Genomic DNA, 16,467 nt, shown 5'->3' on the forward strand with positions numbered 1-16,467 from the left:
GCGATTGTACACTGTGCAGTAATAAAGTCACGACAACGACACGTCACGACTAACCACACACTGAAGGAAATCTGTGTCAACTGTGTTTTCTCATTGCTCTGTGTGAGTTGTTTCTGTCAGACCCTTAAAGAGTTGTCTGCGTGTAAAAGTTTGTGTACGTTTTTTTGTGCTTGCGTCTGTGTTTTTCTATGTGCATATTCCATGTTTTGTGTTTGATTTTTTTCTATAAACGTGTGTATGTGTTTAGGATATCCTGTAAGGATCTGAAGAGCATGCTGAGCCAGGTCAACTACAGGGTCCCCAACATGAGGTCCTCCGAGAGAAACTTCCGGTAACCTGCTTCCACTTATCACAGCCCCCTCCCACTCCAGCTCCCATCCGACTTCCCTTTCAATGAGATGTTGTTACGGCCTAATGATGTCTGATTTAACATGATCTCATTACAGCCTCTTTCTCTCCCCCCTTATCTTTTTCTCTACCTCTGTCTATCTTTTATAGGACTCAGAGTTGAGGAACGGTGACGTGTCCTTCAGCCAATTTGCCCAACTCTATCGCAGTCTGATGTTTGATGCTCAGAAAAATGTAAGATTATGAAATGGTTTCCTGCAGCTATGGATATTTTTTTTTTTCCAATACGTCCTAGCACTTTCATCCCACCAGCACCCCATCTGATGCCCTGCCAAGGCACCTCTCCTCCCCCATCTGTCTGTTCTCAAATGGATGCAAGATCAATATAGACCAGTTAAAAACCCACCAAACCCCTCTGGTGGAGGCCATTAGGACAGACACACACACACACACACACATACACACATACACATATAGATGAAGAGGCAGGCTGGCTGGCTGGGGTCAGATTAAATGGATGACCTCAGTGCCCCCATGACTAAGCACCCAGCCCCCCCAGGAAGGTTGTGTGGATCTAGTTTTAGTTAGATCTCGTTTTATACACACCAAAAGACCATTGCTTTGAGTAATTCACTTTAAATCTTAAGTTCTAACACCTTTTTGGCTGTTCTTTCAGATGGAGATCCCGTTTCTACAGAGGTAGGTCAACACTAAACACACACATAACATACGCACACAATGAATCCCTCTTGTTGTGTAATGGATCCGTGTTTTCTCAAGTGAACCATTTCTTTCTCCGTAAGGTTCATTGACAGACCGGAACAGAGGATCTCTCTAGAGGACTTCAAGAGCTTCCTCCTGGAGTCTCAAAAGGTTCTCTCTCTCTCTCTCTCTCTCTCTCTCTCTCTCTCTCTCTCTCTCTCTCTCTCTCTCTCTCTCTCTCTCTCTCTCTCTCTCTCTCTCTCTCTCTCTCTCTCTCTCTCTTTCTCTTTCTCTCTCTCTCTCTTTCTTTCTCTCTCTCCCTCTCTCTCTCTGGGCCTTTGGACGTCTACTTTATTGCTGATTTAGTCAACATGTTTCGTTTGCAAGATTCAATGCGTTTGTGTTTGTATGTATGTGGATGCAGGAACTGTGGGTCACAGACAACAACAAGGTGCAGGAGTTTATGTTCGGCTACCTGAAAGACCCCCTGAGAGAAGTGGAGCAGCCTTACTTCCACCAAGACGAGGTACACACACTCTCGTCGCCCCTCCCCCTTTCTTTTTCTCCCTGCCTTTTGATTCTCATCATGCTCTTTTCTGAGTCTTTAGAGTTGCTGACTCATGGAAAAATGTAAAAAAGAAAAAAAACAAAGTTATTTTTCCGATGCCCCCCTATGTTGTTGGTGTGGGTGGGAGATGCTTACAGAAATTGACATGGATCGTCATGACTCGAGCCTAAAGCACCTCCTCCCACACAGATAGAAAAGGTTATTGACTGTGGCTCCGTGTGAGAGGTCTGAGGCTCTTAGAGTATGGGATGCTTTTTGTGGTCACACCATAAAGCTATGATTGACTAAAGAGAACAGGAAGCTGGGGCCAGGAAGCCCGCAGGAATTGGTGCTATTTGAGAGTATGTGGTGTTGGATAGTAGGTGTAAAGGCCTTGGTCATACAGTGTATAGCCCCTAAAGAGGGAAAGAATAGTGTTTATAACAATATCAATTATTAGAAATTGTTATAATTGTTGTTAATCCCCACAGGGATTTTTGCTTTCCCCCATCCCTAGCAGCAACCCTTGGAGCTGTTAGGGATTCAGTGTCTTGCTCAAGGACACTTCAGCAAGGCAGATGCTCGCTCAATCATTTTCGTGTCCTGATGGGACAGGAAATGCGACCACTACTGCATTGACGAGTAATAAAGCTGCAGTAATCCCAGTACACCCTCCAATGCTCTCTTCCCATCTTGTCTCTTGTCTAGTTCCTGACCTACCTGTTTTCCAAGGAGAACACCATCTGGGACGCCTCCCTGGACCAGGTGTGTCCTGAAGATATGAACAACCCCCTGTCCCACTACTGGATCTCCTCTTCGCACAACACGTAAGGATGGAGGGAGGGATGGATGGATGGAGGAAAGCGGGTGGGGCAGGGTGAAGGGAAGAGAGAGAGGCTTTTTGTGTGAGACCGGGACTTTTCTGCATACATTTCATTTTGTCAAGCTTTTGTCAAAATTTAATCAGTTGTTATTAGGCCTTGGGAACACTGGATTCTGGCATCTTTCCCTTGATACTACACCCTCCAGCCAGAGGGGCGTTTGAACTGACTTCATACATCAGATTAAAGTGTATTATTTAACAATCACGTTTCACAATGAGAGCTAGGCTTGTATTTTGCAGGAAAATGTATTTTTCCTCCTATTGAAAAGTGTGTGAAAGGCAGTTCAAATGATAACCTTCTGTACTGGTTGTGAAACAATGCTCATTGGAGCGGCGGAATGAGAACTTCCATGTTGCTTTGATTAAGTTTGAATTGAGCGGCTGAATGAGAAAGGAGTGTTTACTCGAGTCAACAAAGAGAGAAAACCCTTTTGATACGACATTTTCCATGTGTTTGTGCTACCACCATGGAGTGTGTATGTGGTGCAGCCCCTGGTATATGAATTTGTGTGAATCCTTTGACTGAAGGACTATGCAGGTGTGTGTGTGTTTTTGTGTTTTTTGTGTGCGTGCTTTGACGTTGCATGCTTATTTTTAGCTACCTGACGGGGGACCAGTTTTCCAGTGAATCGTCTCTGGAGGCGTACTCTCGCTGTCTAAGAATGGGCTGCCGCTGCATTGAGTGTGAGTACACACACACACACACATATGCACACACACACACACATATACACACACCGTTTTACCCACATATCATAAGTCACTACCACTTGACTTTCAACCTCCTAACCAAGTGTCTCACACCCCATCCTCCTCCCGTTCAGCTCCACTTTTAATTCAACCACCGCACCCTTAGTCACACACACACACACGCTCACTCACTCATTCTTGCACAACTGTGCTGTATATTGCCGTTACACAAAACCCTTGTCAGACGGGTTTCTATTAATAGAACTTGTTTAGAGTGGATCAAAGGGTCGCCTTACCTCATACTAGAGTAAATAAAAATGATATAAGCCTGTGGTTCTCCCAGTTTAAAGGTCTGTAACTCATCTGTGAATCTATGACACTGAAGTGCAGAACATAACAGTACTGTACATTTACTAGTTTCTGTGTGAAATGATAAATGGTGTGTGTGTGTATGTTTATGTGTTTATCTCCAGTGGACTGCTGGGATGGTCCAGATGGAATGCCAGTCATCTACCATGGGCACACCCTCACGACGAAGATCAAGTTCTGTGATGTCCTGACGACCATCAAAGAGCATGCCTTCGTCACATCTGAGTGAGTCTCCATGAGCGAAACCCGCTCGGATTAGACTTATTTTTGTTTGTGTAGCCTTGCGTAGGAAAGAGATGAAAACGACAGATAAAGAGAGAGAGAGCTCACGAAAAAAATATGAATGGAAACAATGTGTAAGGGCAGAAATCACACCGCTCACTCTGTTATTCCAGTGTTAAACCATGGGAAGAAAATTACACTCAAGCACAGATAAAGAACGTGGTAATTTTCCTGTCAAGTTGCAACTGTGAGAGCTAATCTGTCTTCCTCACACAGCTATCCCATCATCCTGTCCATCGAGGACCACTGTAGCATTGTGCAGCAGAGGAACATGGCCACCTTCTTCAAGAAGGTGTTCGGGGACATGCTGCTGACCAAGGCTGTGGACATCTCAGCCGACGGCCTGCCCTCACCCAACCAGCTCAAGAAAAAGATCCTCATCAAGGTCAGGGGTCTCCAGGAACCATGGGATATTATTTTTTTGTTTTTTTCATGCCAAATATATTTTTTCCTCAGCAAAGATGAAACAAAGAGGAAATTATTATGAAGGCACAACTGTTTGACACTGAAAATTCTGATTTCTGATGTATTTCCCCTTCTTCCTGTCTGCTCTTCTCCCCTCCCTCTTTCCCTCCACCCTTTCATCTTTCTTCCTCTCCTCCTCCTCCTACAGCATAAGAAACTTGCAGAGGGCAGTGCCTATGAGGAGGTGTCCACCTCCACTCCCTACTCAGAGAATGATATCAGCAATTCCATCAAAAATGGCATCCTATTCCTGGAGGACCCCATCAACCATGTAAGCACGCTCACCATGCACTTTTATAACTGGGTCACTCGTCTTTTTAGAACCAGGCATCAACTTCATGAACTGCTTTTTTTTCAGTCTTTTAGCCAATGGGATAGTTTGAAAGAGGGCGCCTCATTGCCTTGTTGGGCCACTTCTTAGAGCAACACATGGATCCTTAAATATTTCATATAACTTAGACCAGTGGGAATAACTGTCTCTCTCCCTCCATCCTCTCTCTCTCTCCCCTCAGGAGTGGTATCCTCATTTCTTTGTCCTGACCAGCAGTAAGATCTACTACTCAGAAGAGACCTCCAGTAACCAGGGCAACGACGATGAGGAGGAGCACAGAGAGGTGAGGAAGCCTGGCCTGTTTTAGATACTATATAGAGACCAGACTGGCTAGTCCTGAATGTTGCCTCTGAATGCAAAGGAATTGGTGCTCTAACAGAACCTGTGGACCACCAGGCATTGCACTTAATTCACATACAGTATGTGAAATACAGTGTTTCCTGTAGGAGCTGGGGGTTATTTTGGTTCTGAGACCCAGGTTTGCTCCTGGGCCCATTCCAGGATCAGTTCCAGTATGTGTCGCAATTTAAGAAGGGTTCTTTTTCGATGGTCATGATATATGGATGACCGTGTTATAATTGCAATTGTTATATTGCGGGTAGAGGGGGTGAACAATATGGCCAGATGGTGAATTTTCATTCCATTTACATTCATCTATAGGGGCAATTTTCCAGCTGTGACGGGCCACTGCGGCTAAATGAAAATGAAGGAAACATTAGTGAAATAGCTGTGAGTTGAACAGCGTCTCCCTCTCTCTTCCTCTTTCCTCTCCTCTTCTCTCCTCTCCTAGGTGTTGAACGGTATGGACCAGCATGTGACGGAGAAGTGGTTCCACGGGAAGCTGGGCGCAGGGCGGGATGGGCGGCAGATAGCTGAGAGGCTGCTGTCTGAGTACTGCCTGGAGACCGGAGCTCCTGATGGCTCCTTCCTGGTCCGAGAGAGTGAGACCTTCGTTGGAGACTATACACTGTCTTTCTGGTATAGACCATATTGATTTGCATTCAGAAACTATAGAATTTCTACACAGGTTTCAACTGCGTTTGTTTACCAGTAATGGGCTGTAGGCAGGTATGGGCAATACGGACAAAATTAAAATCTTGGTAATCATAGGAAATTATTTTGATATAGATATATAATGATATCTGCTAACATGGAAAATCACATGTCAACTAATCAAATTGATGTTTATTGCATTGAGCTACATGGTAATGTGATGAATAGCAAATAATATTCCCTGATTTGTTTTCAGATCTCATTTCATGAGAGATTGTAATTAGTATTTGCTTTTTATCATTAGTTACAGAACTGTATATCAAAATACCTCAATATTATTTCATCACGATATGATTCTAGCGAAAGACAATAAACATAAATATTGAATTATCGCCCAGCCATGGCTGTAGGGTATCTATACTATAGCATAGTGTACGTCTCAGTAGAATTGATTCATTCTGTTTGTTCTGCAGGGTTAGCTCTTACTCATGCACATTGCAAAGTGACAGACTGGCAGATCAGTCGATGTCAATCTCTCTGTCATTGATTGCATGTAGTTGTTCTCACGGTCTGATCGTGTGATCACTTGCCTATCTGCTAATGCATAGAATCTGCATGAGTGGGGTTACCTCAAAGCTAATCAATCAATCTATCCATCTAGATTCACAATGTATGGATAGGCTCAGAGGGCGATGTGTTCAAGGTTAATAAGTGGGATGGTGTAAAGACTCTCAGTAGGACACCACAGAGTTCATATTTGGAAGACATGTTAACCCTAAAACAATGGGAGACATTTTTCTAACAAGATTAATTCCATCCTCAAATAGCCAGTGAATATGCTCTGAGCGTTGGCATCTTCAGTGCAACTACAAGTGGGGTGAAGGATTTTTAAATCATATAATTTCTCACTAGGTCTCCCACCTTCTCTTCTCCTATCATCCCTTCCCTCCCTTGCTCCAGGCGCTCGGGGCGGGTGCAGCACTGTCGAATCCACTCTCGTCAAGAAGCGGGCAGCCCCAAGTTCTACCTGACTGACAACCTGGTGTTCGACACGCTCTTTGCCCTCATCAACCACTACCAGCAGGTGGCGCTGCGCTGCAACGAGTTTGAGATGAAACTGACGGAGCCGGTGCCTCAGACCAATGCCCATGAGAGCAAGGAGTGAGTCTCGAGCCATATTCACACAGATTTGAGAGGATTTTGAATTGTGTTTTCTTTTTTACACAAATCCCATTTATTTACACTGAAGTCCTAGTTTTCCTGCTTTTCCCCCCATTAAATCTTTCACATACATTACATTTTAGACATTTAGCTGATGTTCCTATCCTGAGGGACTTACAATGAGTCCAACAGCAGAATAAGGGAATAAGCTTCAATTCCTAGATCACCAAATTTACAAGCAACCAAGAATAATGAGTGCAAGGGTCAGCATCATAGTGCTCTGACAATGTTCATGTGACCATAGAATGATTATGTGAGACTTAAGGGCTAGAGTGAAAAAGTATGGACTAAGGAGAGAAGTAGAATGCATTTTTTTGTCTGTCTTTTGCGGGTTTCCTGCAGTTATTAAGTTACTTTTCTCTTGGCATTGCCTATTGAACCTGACCCGCCTGACCCTCTTGTCTTGCTATGTGTTAATGTGTGTCCTAGGTGGTACCACGCCAACCTGTCAAGGAGCCACGCTGAAAACATGCTGATGCGGGTTCCACGTGACGGGGCCTTCCTTGTCAGGAAGAGGGCAGAACCCAACTCCTTTGCCATCTCCTTCAGGTCAGTCCCAATTCCTGACTAAATGATAACTGTATACGTCTACTGCATTACTTCTATATACTAATTTTTTGGTATAATTTAACCATGAACCAGGAAGCATGCAGAGAAGGGCAAATGGTTCCTAAAGAGACAAAATCCTTGATAAATAAAGAGAGGGGAACCATTTCTTATGCAAAAAGAACACTATCCTAGCTAACATTCTAACATTCACAAAGATGAAAATGCATAGTACATAGGCCATGGAACAGTAAATATAGCTATAGTATTACTTGTTCCAAATGAAATAATAAGTAATTTTGATTATTTCCATGGTTCCTCCACAGGGCAGAGGGTAAGATCAAGCACTGTCGCGTGCAGCAGGAGGGTCAGACCGTGGTGCTGGGCACCTCAGAGTTTGACAGCCTAGTAGATCTCATCAGCTACTATGAGAAGCACCCTCTGTACCGCAAGATGAAGCTGCGCTATCCCATCAATGAGGACACACTGGAGAAGATCGGCACTGCTGTGAGTACCACATACAGTGTATGAAACACCTGTATTGAATCTGTATTGAATAGATGTATGAATAAAACTGTTGTGTAGAGAATGTGGATTAAATAATTTCTGATCTGAATAAGTGTGACGTGGCTTTGTTTATTGGAAGAAAAAGTAGAGTCTGTACATTACATTGTGCTCCCAAAGTGTAAAATGCTATGAACACTCAATCTGTTGTCCAATAGGAGCCAGACTATGGGTCGCTGTACGAAGGCAGGAACCCAGGCTTTTATGTGGAAGCCAATCAAATGCCTACATTCAAGGTGAGTGTTCAGAAGGAGGGGTTTGTGTGTGTTTGAACACTCAGCCTTAGGAACACTTTTGACTGTAATTCACAGTGGAAACAGTGAATGTGTGTAATTGTGTGTGTGTCATAATCCTCTGTCTTGTCTTTCCAGTGCACGGTGAGAGCCATGTATGAGTATAAAGCTCAGAGGGATGATGAGCTCTCCTTCACCAAGAATGCCATAATCTCCAATGTGGACAAACAGGAAGGAGGATGGTGAGTGACAGGCATAACATTCGGTGAAGAAGTAGCTGTGCTTTGATGACGTTCACAGTAATTGTATTTAGAATGAGTTCAACTATTTATGACAGTATAATTTTCAAACAAACCCTTCTTTTTACCTCTCTTGCTCTCAGGTGGAAGGGTGACTGTGGAGGGAAGAAGCAGCTGTGGTTTCCTGCCAACTATGTGGAAGAGATCAGTCCGTCAGCGGTGGAGCCTGACAGAACAGTGAGGATCAAGCATAGACGTGTATATATGGCAACATGTGTCTAATCATTTGAGCATATATAAAATCGACCTTATGCTTGCCCCCTCCATGGAGAGTTTGAACCACAGGGTCAGCTATAAACCCTGAGTGAACCTGGGGTCTCTCTAACTGAATAAATAAAAGCTCAAATTGATGGTGCACTTATGATTTCACCTGTGCATACTAAACAGAATTGACCATTTGCCTAAGTAGAACCGCGGTAGTCTCACTCCTCTTCCCATTGACTGTGACAATTCAGCACACTCATCAGCCTCGAGTCCTGTCTATTGCTAATTTTTCACTGTCACAGAGTACGTATACAGTGTGGAATATAGCTTCTAAATGGGATGGCCACTTATTTCCTTATCCTCCTTGCCTCTGTCAAGCAGGAGATGACAGAGAACAGCCCTCTGGGAGATCTGCTGAGAGGAAGTGTGGACGTGTCTTCCTGTCAGATTGGTGAGTGGCCCAGCCCCTTCCTGTTCTGCTCTATGCTGCGGGGCTGCAGAGCTCATAGTCACCTTGCCAGAGGGTAACCTAGTTTTCTGGCTGTCATATGCGTGCACGCAATCTCTGCTATCTTTGTTTTTACTCACGCAGAAAACAAAAACAGACAGACACTATTTTCTTTTCCAATCATTTTTGTCAATCATCACTCTTTCTCCTTCTGTTTCTTCTATAATTAATTCTTCCCTTTGGTTTTATTATTCTTCTCGCTCCTCTCGCAGCTGTGCCTCCAGTATTTTATTGACATCCTCCAATCCAGTCAATACACGACCATTACTGTTGGCACATGCTGTCATGCACTGTTGTGGCCCCTGCTAACTACAGTTAATACCTGAGCCTGCCGCTGTTCCTCTGAGTGGGTCTTTGGCTCCATCTAGTGGTAGAATGGGAATGGTTCGATAATATCTTTCTATGTACTGTATCCTACCCTTCTCTCTATATACTCTGCACTCTTCCATATATATATTCCCTGTTTGTGCTTTCTAGCTCTGAGAAGATGTTTGCATAATGTTTTTTTCTCGACAACAAATCATTTTGTATCAGATGCAACCAAATACAAAGGATTTTACATGACATTTTGGGTATTAACATTTTCCTATGGATGGCTGGAGGAAAATAGTGGGCCACTCAAGAGTTTAAATAGGAAGGGAAACCCCTACATCCCTATTTGTCTGCCTTCTTTCCAACTCTCCCTCTTTGTTTTCTCTTTAGTCGTGCGTACAGATGGGAAGGGCAGCAGGCCGCATGTCTTCTCCCTGGTGCCGGCCACCTCTCCTCGGGCCGGCCAGGTGCTGGACATCGCTGCCAGCAGCCAGGAGGAACTCAAGGAGTGGGTGCTCAAGATTCGTGAGGTCACCATGACCTCGGAGGCCAAGGTATAGTATACGGCTGACAGAGAATGAGGGCACGCATAGCATGTACTCGCCACATTGTGGGTTCAAAGGGTTCAGGTCACAAATACCCATAACCTTTATTTATCCAGGGAACATTGACTGAGCAGTGAACATGCATGCTGTTTTTCAGCAGCGCTTTGCTTCACACTCAGTTGCACACGTTCACACCTGGGAGCTGTCTATTGTCTAGTACAACCACACTCCCCTATTGTTGTAGGCTACTGTGTGAAAATACAAACTGGAAAGGGATGTGTGTTACTGTTGGTGGGGCTGTATTTAAAGTTGTGTGTCTGTGTGCTCAGCTGGAGGAGGGGAAGATGATGGAGAGGAGGAAGAAGATTGCACTGGAATTGTCTGACCTGGTCATCTACTGTAGGCCTGTGCCTTTCGACGAGGACAGTAAGGATTACGCACCACATGTAGTCATACATGAACACACACTCCAGTAGAGATGTGACTGATATTGTCCGCTATGACACTTTTATGCACGTCTTACCAATACACGCATGTCGAATCTATCCTCTCTCTCCCCGTCTCCTGTAGAGATTGGCACAGAGCGTGCCTGTTTCCGGGACATGTCATCCTTCCCTGAGACCAAGGCAGAGAAGTACGTCAACAAGATCAAGGGGAAGAAGTTCCTGCAGTACAACCGGCTGCAGCTGTCCAGGATCTACCCCAGAGGCCAGAGACTAGACTCCTCTAACTACGACCCTCTGCCCATGTGGCTCTGCGGATCCCAGCTGGTGGCACTCAACTTTCAGACAGCAGGTAGATATCGTACCTTTTGAATATTGAATATTTTTCTTTTCATTGCTCTCCTTCTCCTGCACTCTCTCTGCTTACTTTTTATATTCCTCATCCCTCCCTTTCTCCCTCACTCCTGTGTGCAGACAAGCCCATGCAGATGAACCAGGCCCTGTTCATGCTGAATGGAAGGAGCGGCTATGTCCTCCAACCGCCCATCATGAGGGACGACACCTTCGATCCCTTTGACAGACACACACTACGAGGCCTTGAACCAGTCACTCTACAGATCGAGGTAGAGAGAGGATTGGACTGTGTGTATATGTGTGACGCCTGTGTGTATGTGCGAAGTGAGTGTGTGGTGTACCAACTTTGCTCTTCTTCTTTTGATCTTAAGGTATTGGGGGCGCGACACCTGCCCAAACACGGACGCGGCATTGTGTGTCCACTGATCGAGATTGAGGTGTGTGGGGCAGAGTACGACAGCGCCAAGCAAAAAACTGACTCGGAAGGTGAGAACTGCTCTAATTTTACCCCTTGATTTTACTGACAGTAAAGGACACTGTACCAAAAATCAAGGAACGGGTGGTTAGAAACAGTTTACTGGATACATCAACCTCGTGTAATTTCCTGTCTGGTCCTAGAAAAACAGGAAGTTGTACAAACAACTAAGCCATGTGTGGGAATGTAATGGGGAAAACATTACGTAGTATGGACGCAGTTTTGCCACAGCTTTCATAAAGTTTTATGGCCTGGTTTCAGCCAAAGAACTAACATTGCAACAGAACAGAGGGTTAATTCCTCTATGGCTTCATCCTATAGACTCTGGCATTGCACTCGCACAGTTGTGTGGTGGGTGCATTCTGTACATTACTAATCTTTTTCACTCTTCAATTTCTTTTTTTTCCTCTCCAGCTGATAACGGTCTGAACCCCACGTGGCCACGAAAGCCATTTCACTTCACAGTGTGCAACTCTGCCTTTGCCTTCCTGCGCTTTGGGGTGTATGAGATTGACATGTTCAGTGACCAAAACTTCCTGGCCCAGGCCACCTTCCCCATCAACAGCCTCAAAACAGGTACACACTGCAGTAACGTGCTCTCAGTGACTAAAATGCCACTGACTATCTTTTCTGTCTGTGCTATAATGAGCGTGTCTCTGTCGTTGCATGGTGCCAGGTTATCGGTCGGTGCCTCTGAAGAACAGCTACAATGAAGATCTTGAGCTGGCTTCTCTGTTGGTCCACATGGACATCGTCAGGGGCAGGGTGAGCTACCACTCTCTACACAAACTGAGTTCACAGAGCTGGAGTTGACACTTTCTACTGAGTTAGCACGGTGCACTGATTTATCTTCCCTGCATGTCTCTCTCCTCTCCTTTCTCCCTCCATCAGGATGAAAACGGAGAGGTTCTGAGCCCATTTCTGGGAGTCGGAGCCGCGTCGGTGACAGCAGTTGCCCAGACAGGGCGTGAGCGTCTGGGGGATTTGGGCTCGACGTCCTCGGCCTCCTCCATGTCCCCTCTGCCGCAGTCCCCGGCCCAGGCCATGGCCTACAGGGGCAGGGAGGGCTCCTTTGAAGCCCGCTACCAGTCCCCTCTAGATGACTTCAGGGTGTCCCAGGAGGCGCTGTTGGACCACATGGACCCACAGAACAGAAGGTGTGGTGGTGTGGCTGCTGGGGTATGATTTGGGGTTTATTGATTGCCTCATCTGTGCGTGCCTGTGCGAGTGAGCGTTGTGGCCATAGAAGATTCTTGAGTTTTCTCTCTCTTTGTCTCTACCTCAGGATGATGCGGAGGACCAGAGTGGGCGGAGAGAACCGCGTGTAGGACCAATCAGGACGTGTTTCTGTGGCACCCCCCCACCCCCCTCACCCGGCCCCCCTCTTCCCGGTCGCCTCTCCCCGTACCGATGATGTCACTGACTGCTGTGAACACTGTTTCCATGGAAACGCCCACCACCGCTTTGGCCTACATTTCAGGCAGCTCTCCCTCCCTCCATTCTCCATCCCCCTCTCCCTCTCTCCCTGTGCCGCCCCCCCCCCAGCCTCCTCTCCACTTGCCTGAAGAGAAGGAGCGACTCGGACATGGGAGGGGGGCCGAGGGGAAGCTGTCGGCTGTGGACAGGAAGGAGAAACGGACATAAACAACAGGAGAACAAAAACGAGGCTGAGAAGTTCCAGCCCTGGACTAGTAGTCTGTGGGGCGGCTTGTTTTCTGTTGTGTGTTTCTAGGTGAGCGCAACAGTTGCTTAGTTTGGAGGCTAAGAGGAGGGAAAGAGAGAGTTGTAGAAGGTATCAGTTTGAAACTGTTTCCAGGTTAAGGTGTTAAGTTTCTTTGCTCCTCTCTCTTTGGCGTATATGAATATATATATTTATTCCTGCTGTGCTGTTGGCCAGAGAACAGCAGCAGCTGACCTGCTCTCAAAGAGCTCCTGTCTCCATGTTTTTAATTATTATTATTTAAACCTTTAAACATTCATAATGTGACTTTCATTTTTTAAATGTATATGTGTAAAACACGAGGGCTCTCTATGGCTATTTTTAATGTGTCTCTCCTCTGCGCTTTGTGGAGGGACTTATGCGCCTCCAGTCTAACACACACCCTAATCCTGGAGTGATTTTTAATTCTTTTTTGAAGGCATCAGGAAGAAGTCATAGCCTGTTTGTGTTGGAAGCAGCTAGAGAGCAGGCAGCATCATATGCTACGTCTGCATACACAAAGACACATACACACTCAGCCAAGCTTTTTTTAATTTCCCACTTACATTCCGAAAACTGCACGTCATTCCATTTCCTGCATTGCAGGTGCCTTTACCAGCCAACCTGACACATTTAAAACTCTCACTCCCCCATCCACTGATAGTCTTACTCCTCTATGATCATGTCTGTAAGGAGTCGAACCCCACACTGTGTGATGCAGCAGGACCAGGGTTAACTGTCAGTCCTAAAGGAGGCTGTGGTCTGAGTGTGAATGATGATGATGATGTTTTATATTGTCTGCTTTAGTTTTTTTTTTTTTGGCTTGTATTATCTCCCCACATGTTTACAGGGGGTTAGATGATGCAGCCGCTGTAATGGCAGCACAGAATTGTAGTTTGCTCAAGGCATAATGAAATTTCCCTCAATTCCATAGGGCTGCATGGTTATGACTAAAAAGATAATCCTGATTATTTGAATAGATAATGTGATCATGATTCTTAGTCACAATTAGTCTTACAGATTTTAGGAAATTATTTCATTGTACACATATATCACCATTTTCAATTATGGGTGACATTCTAAATGAAATTTAATGTTTCAACACTGTCAATACATTATAATACATATACATGATTAATTGTGCAGTCCTAGATTCACAATTTTTGTGATGAAATGTATAAATGTTTACTTAAGTTTCAAGTCTTAGTAGCAACTATGGCCCCCTTATCCAGTGTTTGATTTGTTGAACATAACTATCCCCATAACTGCCAAAGCTACATGATAAGTGATGATGATAATGGCCATGATTATTATGTTTTTATTCAATGGCTCTTTGGAAAATGTCTTGGTTCTAACAGATGTCTCTGTTAAAAGTGGCTTCATGGTCCTCGGCAAAGGCCTCTTGCTGTTTCCAGCTTCTCTGCAAAGTCTTCGTTTTCATTTGTTGACATCTCTATTGCTTTTTTAGTCGGGGGGTCTCTCATGTTTGAATTAGACGTAGTGTGAAGAGAGGGACAGATAACCAAACAAAATACAGTATTGTTGACCAACAGTGACCAAATGGGATGATTTGGATTGCCAGTATAAGGTTTAAAGACAACATGCCATATTGTATGCCTTGCTTGTATGTTTTGCTGCACCAGACATAAAGGTGCTCATTGTGCCGTGCTGTTCTGGGGAGTTTTGTTGCTTTCCAGAAACCTGCAAGGATTTTAAGTCACACTGCCACGATGTAGCAGTTAAATTGCCCCTTGAATTTGTGATAAAATACAAAAATGGAGGCTTTGTGTGAATAACTGAGAGAGGGCTAAAACTGAATGTCAAACATTGGCCCTGACAGCCAACTCCTACACTTAAGCATTCATCATTCCCAACTTTAGATTCTCAGTCCGGCTTTTACTCATACACGTTTGTCTAACTTGGTAATCAAGATTTAAATGATGTTGACCTTAAACTTGCGGGCAGTTCTCGTTTCCTGTGTTTCTGGTATGAGAGTGTGTTTGGGAGGAAAAGGTTAAATCTTGGCTTGTGCCTAAGGCTTTGTTGTAGCTGTGTTTCTGTGGCTGACGGCTGGCGAAGATGCCAGGGGGTGGAAGCCTGGGCCTTCAGTGAGCCCAGACGAAGCTTGTATTAACTAATGGTGTTGTCTTTCCAGGTTTGTATCAGAAACAGTGTTTTCTATTACCTAATATAAGTTATTGACCGTATGATGTAAACTCAGTATTCTCACTCAGAATGTTTTACCAGTGAGACACTCTAAAGCCATATGGTATGAAGTAGTTAAGGTAGAAGCAAGGGCAGGATCGAATACTTCAGGTCTCACTTCTGTCTCGCAGAAAAATGTTTTGGCACCTTGTTGTATTTGCACCCGTTTTATCCCAAAGCTCACATTGTCTGACGGTTTTTCCTCTCATGGTTGATGAATGGTCTGTGTTGTGGAGAGTTCTCCCTCCAATGCTGCATTGCTCTTGCTGCTGACCTGTCTGCTGATGTCTATGTGCCTCTGTCTGTGTACACATCACTTTATAGCCACATCATTCACATGCCCTGTTGGGCTCCAGTGTCATTTGTTTTCACCTTTTTTTTTTTTTTTTTTTTTTAAATCTCATCTCAGTTTTGTTACTGATGGTCTCATTTACAAACAACGCCTTTCTGTAACGTGCCTAAGCTATGGAGAAGAAAAGTATTCATTTTAATTTTGCCTTTCATATGAAACATATTCAAGCCTGAAAAGTAAATAAAATACTTACTACTTAATACTACTTGGTGTTATTTTCATTACATTAAATTGCTTTTAATGTTACTCACTCTAGATGTGGCGCATGTTGGAGGATGCAGTCATATTTCCAGAGAACTGTTAGTTGACTGTTATTGCAGCATGTTGAAAGAATTGATGGCTACACTCTAACTTTAGATACTTGCAGCACAAGAAGGGACAGTACTGGAGCTTTTATCTCAGATGTGTTAACAGTAGCCTGGTTCATGTGACAAGGTCAGGCTGACTAAATTGCAGCTTTGTGGACAACAGGCCTCTCTGTTTACCACATGACCAAAGCATTATTTTGGTTACAGCTGTTGTAAATACACACTCAAGGTCAAGCAGAATTCATAATATTCTTAGCACCACGATCCTCATAAATGAACCATTAATTCACCATCTGGAGAATGTCCTAATCGCTCATCTTGCTGCTTAGAATAATGGTAGTGGGCGTATAACACAAACAAAAACGCACTCATTTGTTACATTTTGTTTATTCTGCAAATAACATCTGTAAAAATTATACATCAGGCCTAAGTATGGAACTCTGGTAAAAGTTCACAGTTATTTTACAGTCAAATTTATTACATAAGAAAGTTCCATAAAAACAAATGTACGTACACGTCAGTGACGTAAAGAAGCACTTGATGCTAAAACACAAACATTATTTCATAGTCCAATATTATCTTGTGTCGC

At 44.3% G+C, this 16,467-nt stretch overlaps 1 protein-coding gene across 1 annotated transcript; it reads left to right on the top strand.

Annotated features, from left to right (window-relative positions):
- Positions 1 to 247: 247 nt before the first annotated feature.
- plcg1 (phospholipase C, gamma 1) lies at positions 248 to 15,758 on the top strand. Its single transcript, XM_071542471.1, has 28 exons — positions 248 to 331; positions 499 to 582; positions 1,025 to 1,047; positions 1,152 to 1,221; positions 1,475 to 1,576; positions 2,306 to 2,424; positions 3,079 to 3,164; positions 3,644 to 3,764; positions 4,038 to 4,206; positions 4,435 to 4,557; positions 4,799 to 4,900; positions 5,408 to 5,595; positions 6,523 to 6,771; positions 7,261 to 7,380; positions 7,704 to 7,884; positions 8,100 to 8,177; positions 8,313 to 8,416; positions 8,557 to 8,650; positions 9,056 to 9,128; positions 9,888 to 10,051; positions 10,372 to 10,468; positions 10,613 to 10,837; positions 10,960 to 11,108; positions 11,211 to 11,325; positions 11,729 to 11,890; positions 11,991 to 12,079; positions 12,206 to 12,471; positions 12,600 to 15,758. The coding sequence occupies exons 2-28, from the start codon at positions 562 to 564 to the stop codon at positions 12,640 to 12,642; spliced, it is 3,333 nt and encodes a 1,110-aa protein (XP_071398572.1). The 5' UTR covers positions 248 to 331; positions 499 to 561; the 3' UTR covers positions 12,643 to 15,758.
- The last annotated feature ends 709 nt before the right edge of the window (positions 15,759 to 16,467 follow it).

Source organism: Centroberyx affinis, unplaced genomic scaffold (assembly GCF_046629955.1).
Source record: "Centroberyx affinis isolate AG114_WGS23_722 - 3 ecotype Tasmania unplaced genomic scaffold, CSIRO-AGI_Caff_v1 ptg004114l_1, whole genome shotgun sequence".
NCBI lineage: Eukaryota > Metazoa > Chordata > Actinopteri > Beryciformes > Berycidae > Centroberyx > Centroberyx affinis.

Bases quoted from the DNA above. Each gene is read 5' to 3' on its own strand.
- plcg1 (XM_071542471.1), top strand. From the start codon at position 562: ATGTTTGATGCTCAGAAAAAT. The intron at 1,222-1,474 runs GTTCTCTCTCTC...ATGTGGATGCAG, and splicing joins TCCTCCTGGAGTCTCAAAAG to GAACTGTGGGTCACAGACAA. The intron at 3,165-3,643 runs GTGAGTACACAC...GTTTATCTCCAG, and splicing joins GGGCTGCCGCTGCATTGAGT to TGGACTGCTGGGATGGTCCA.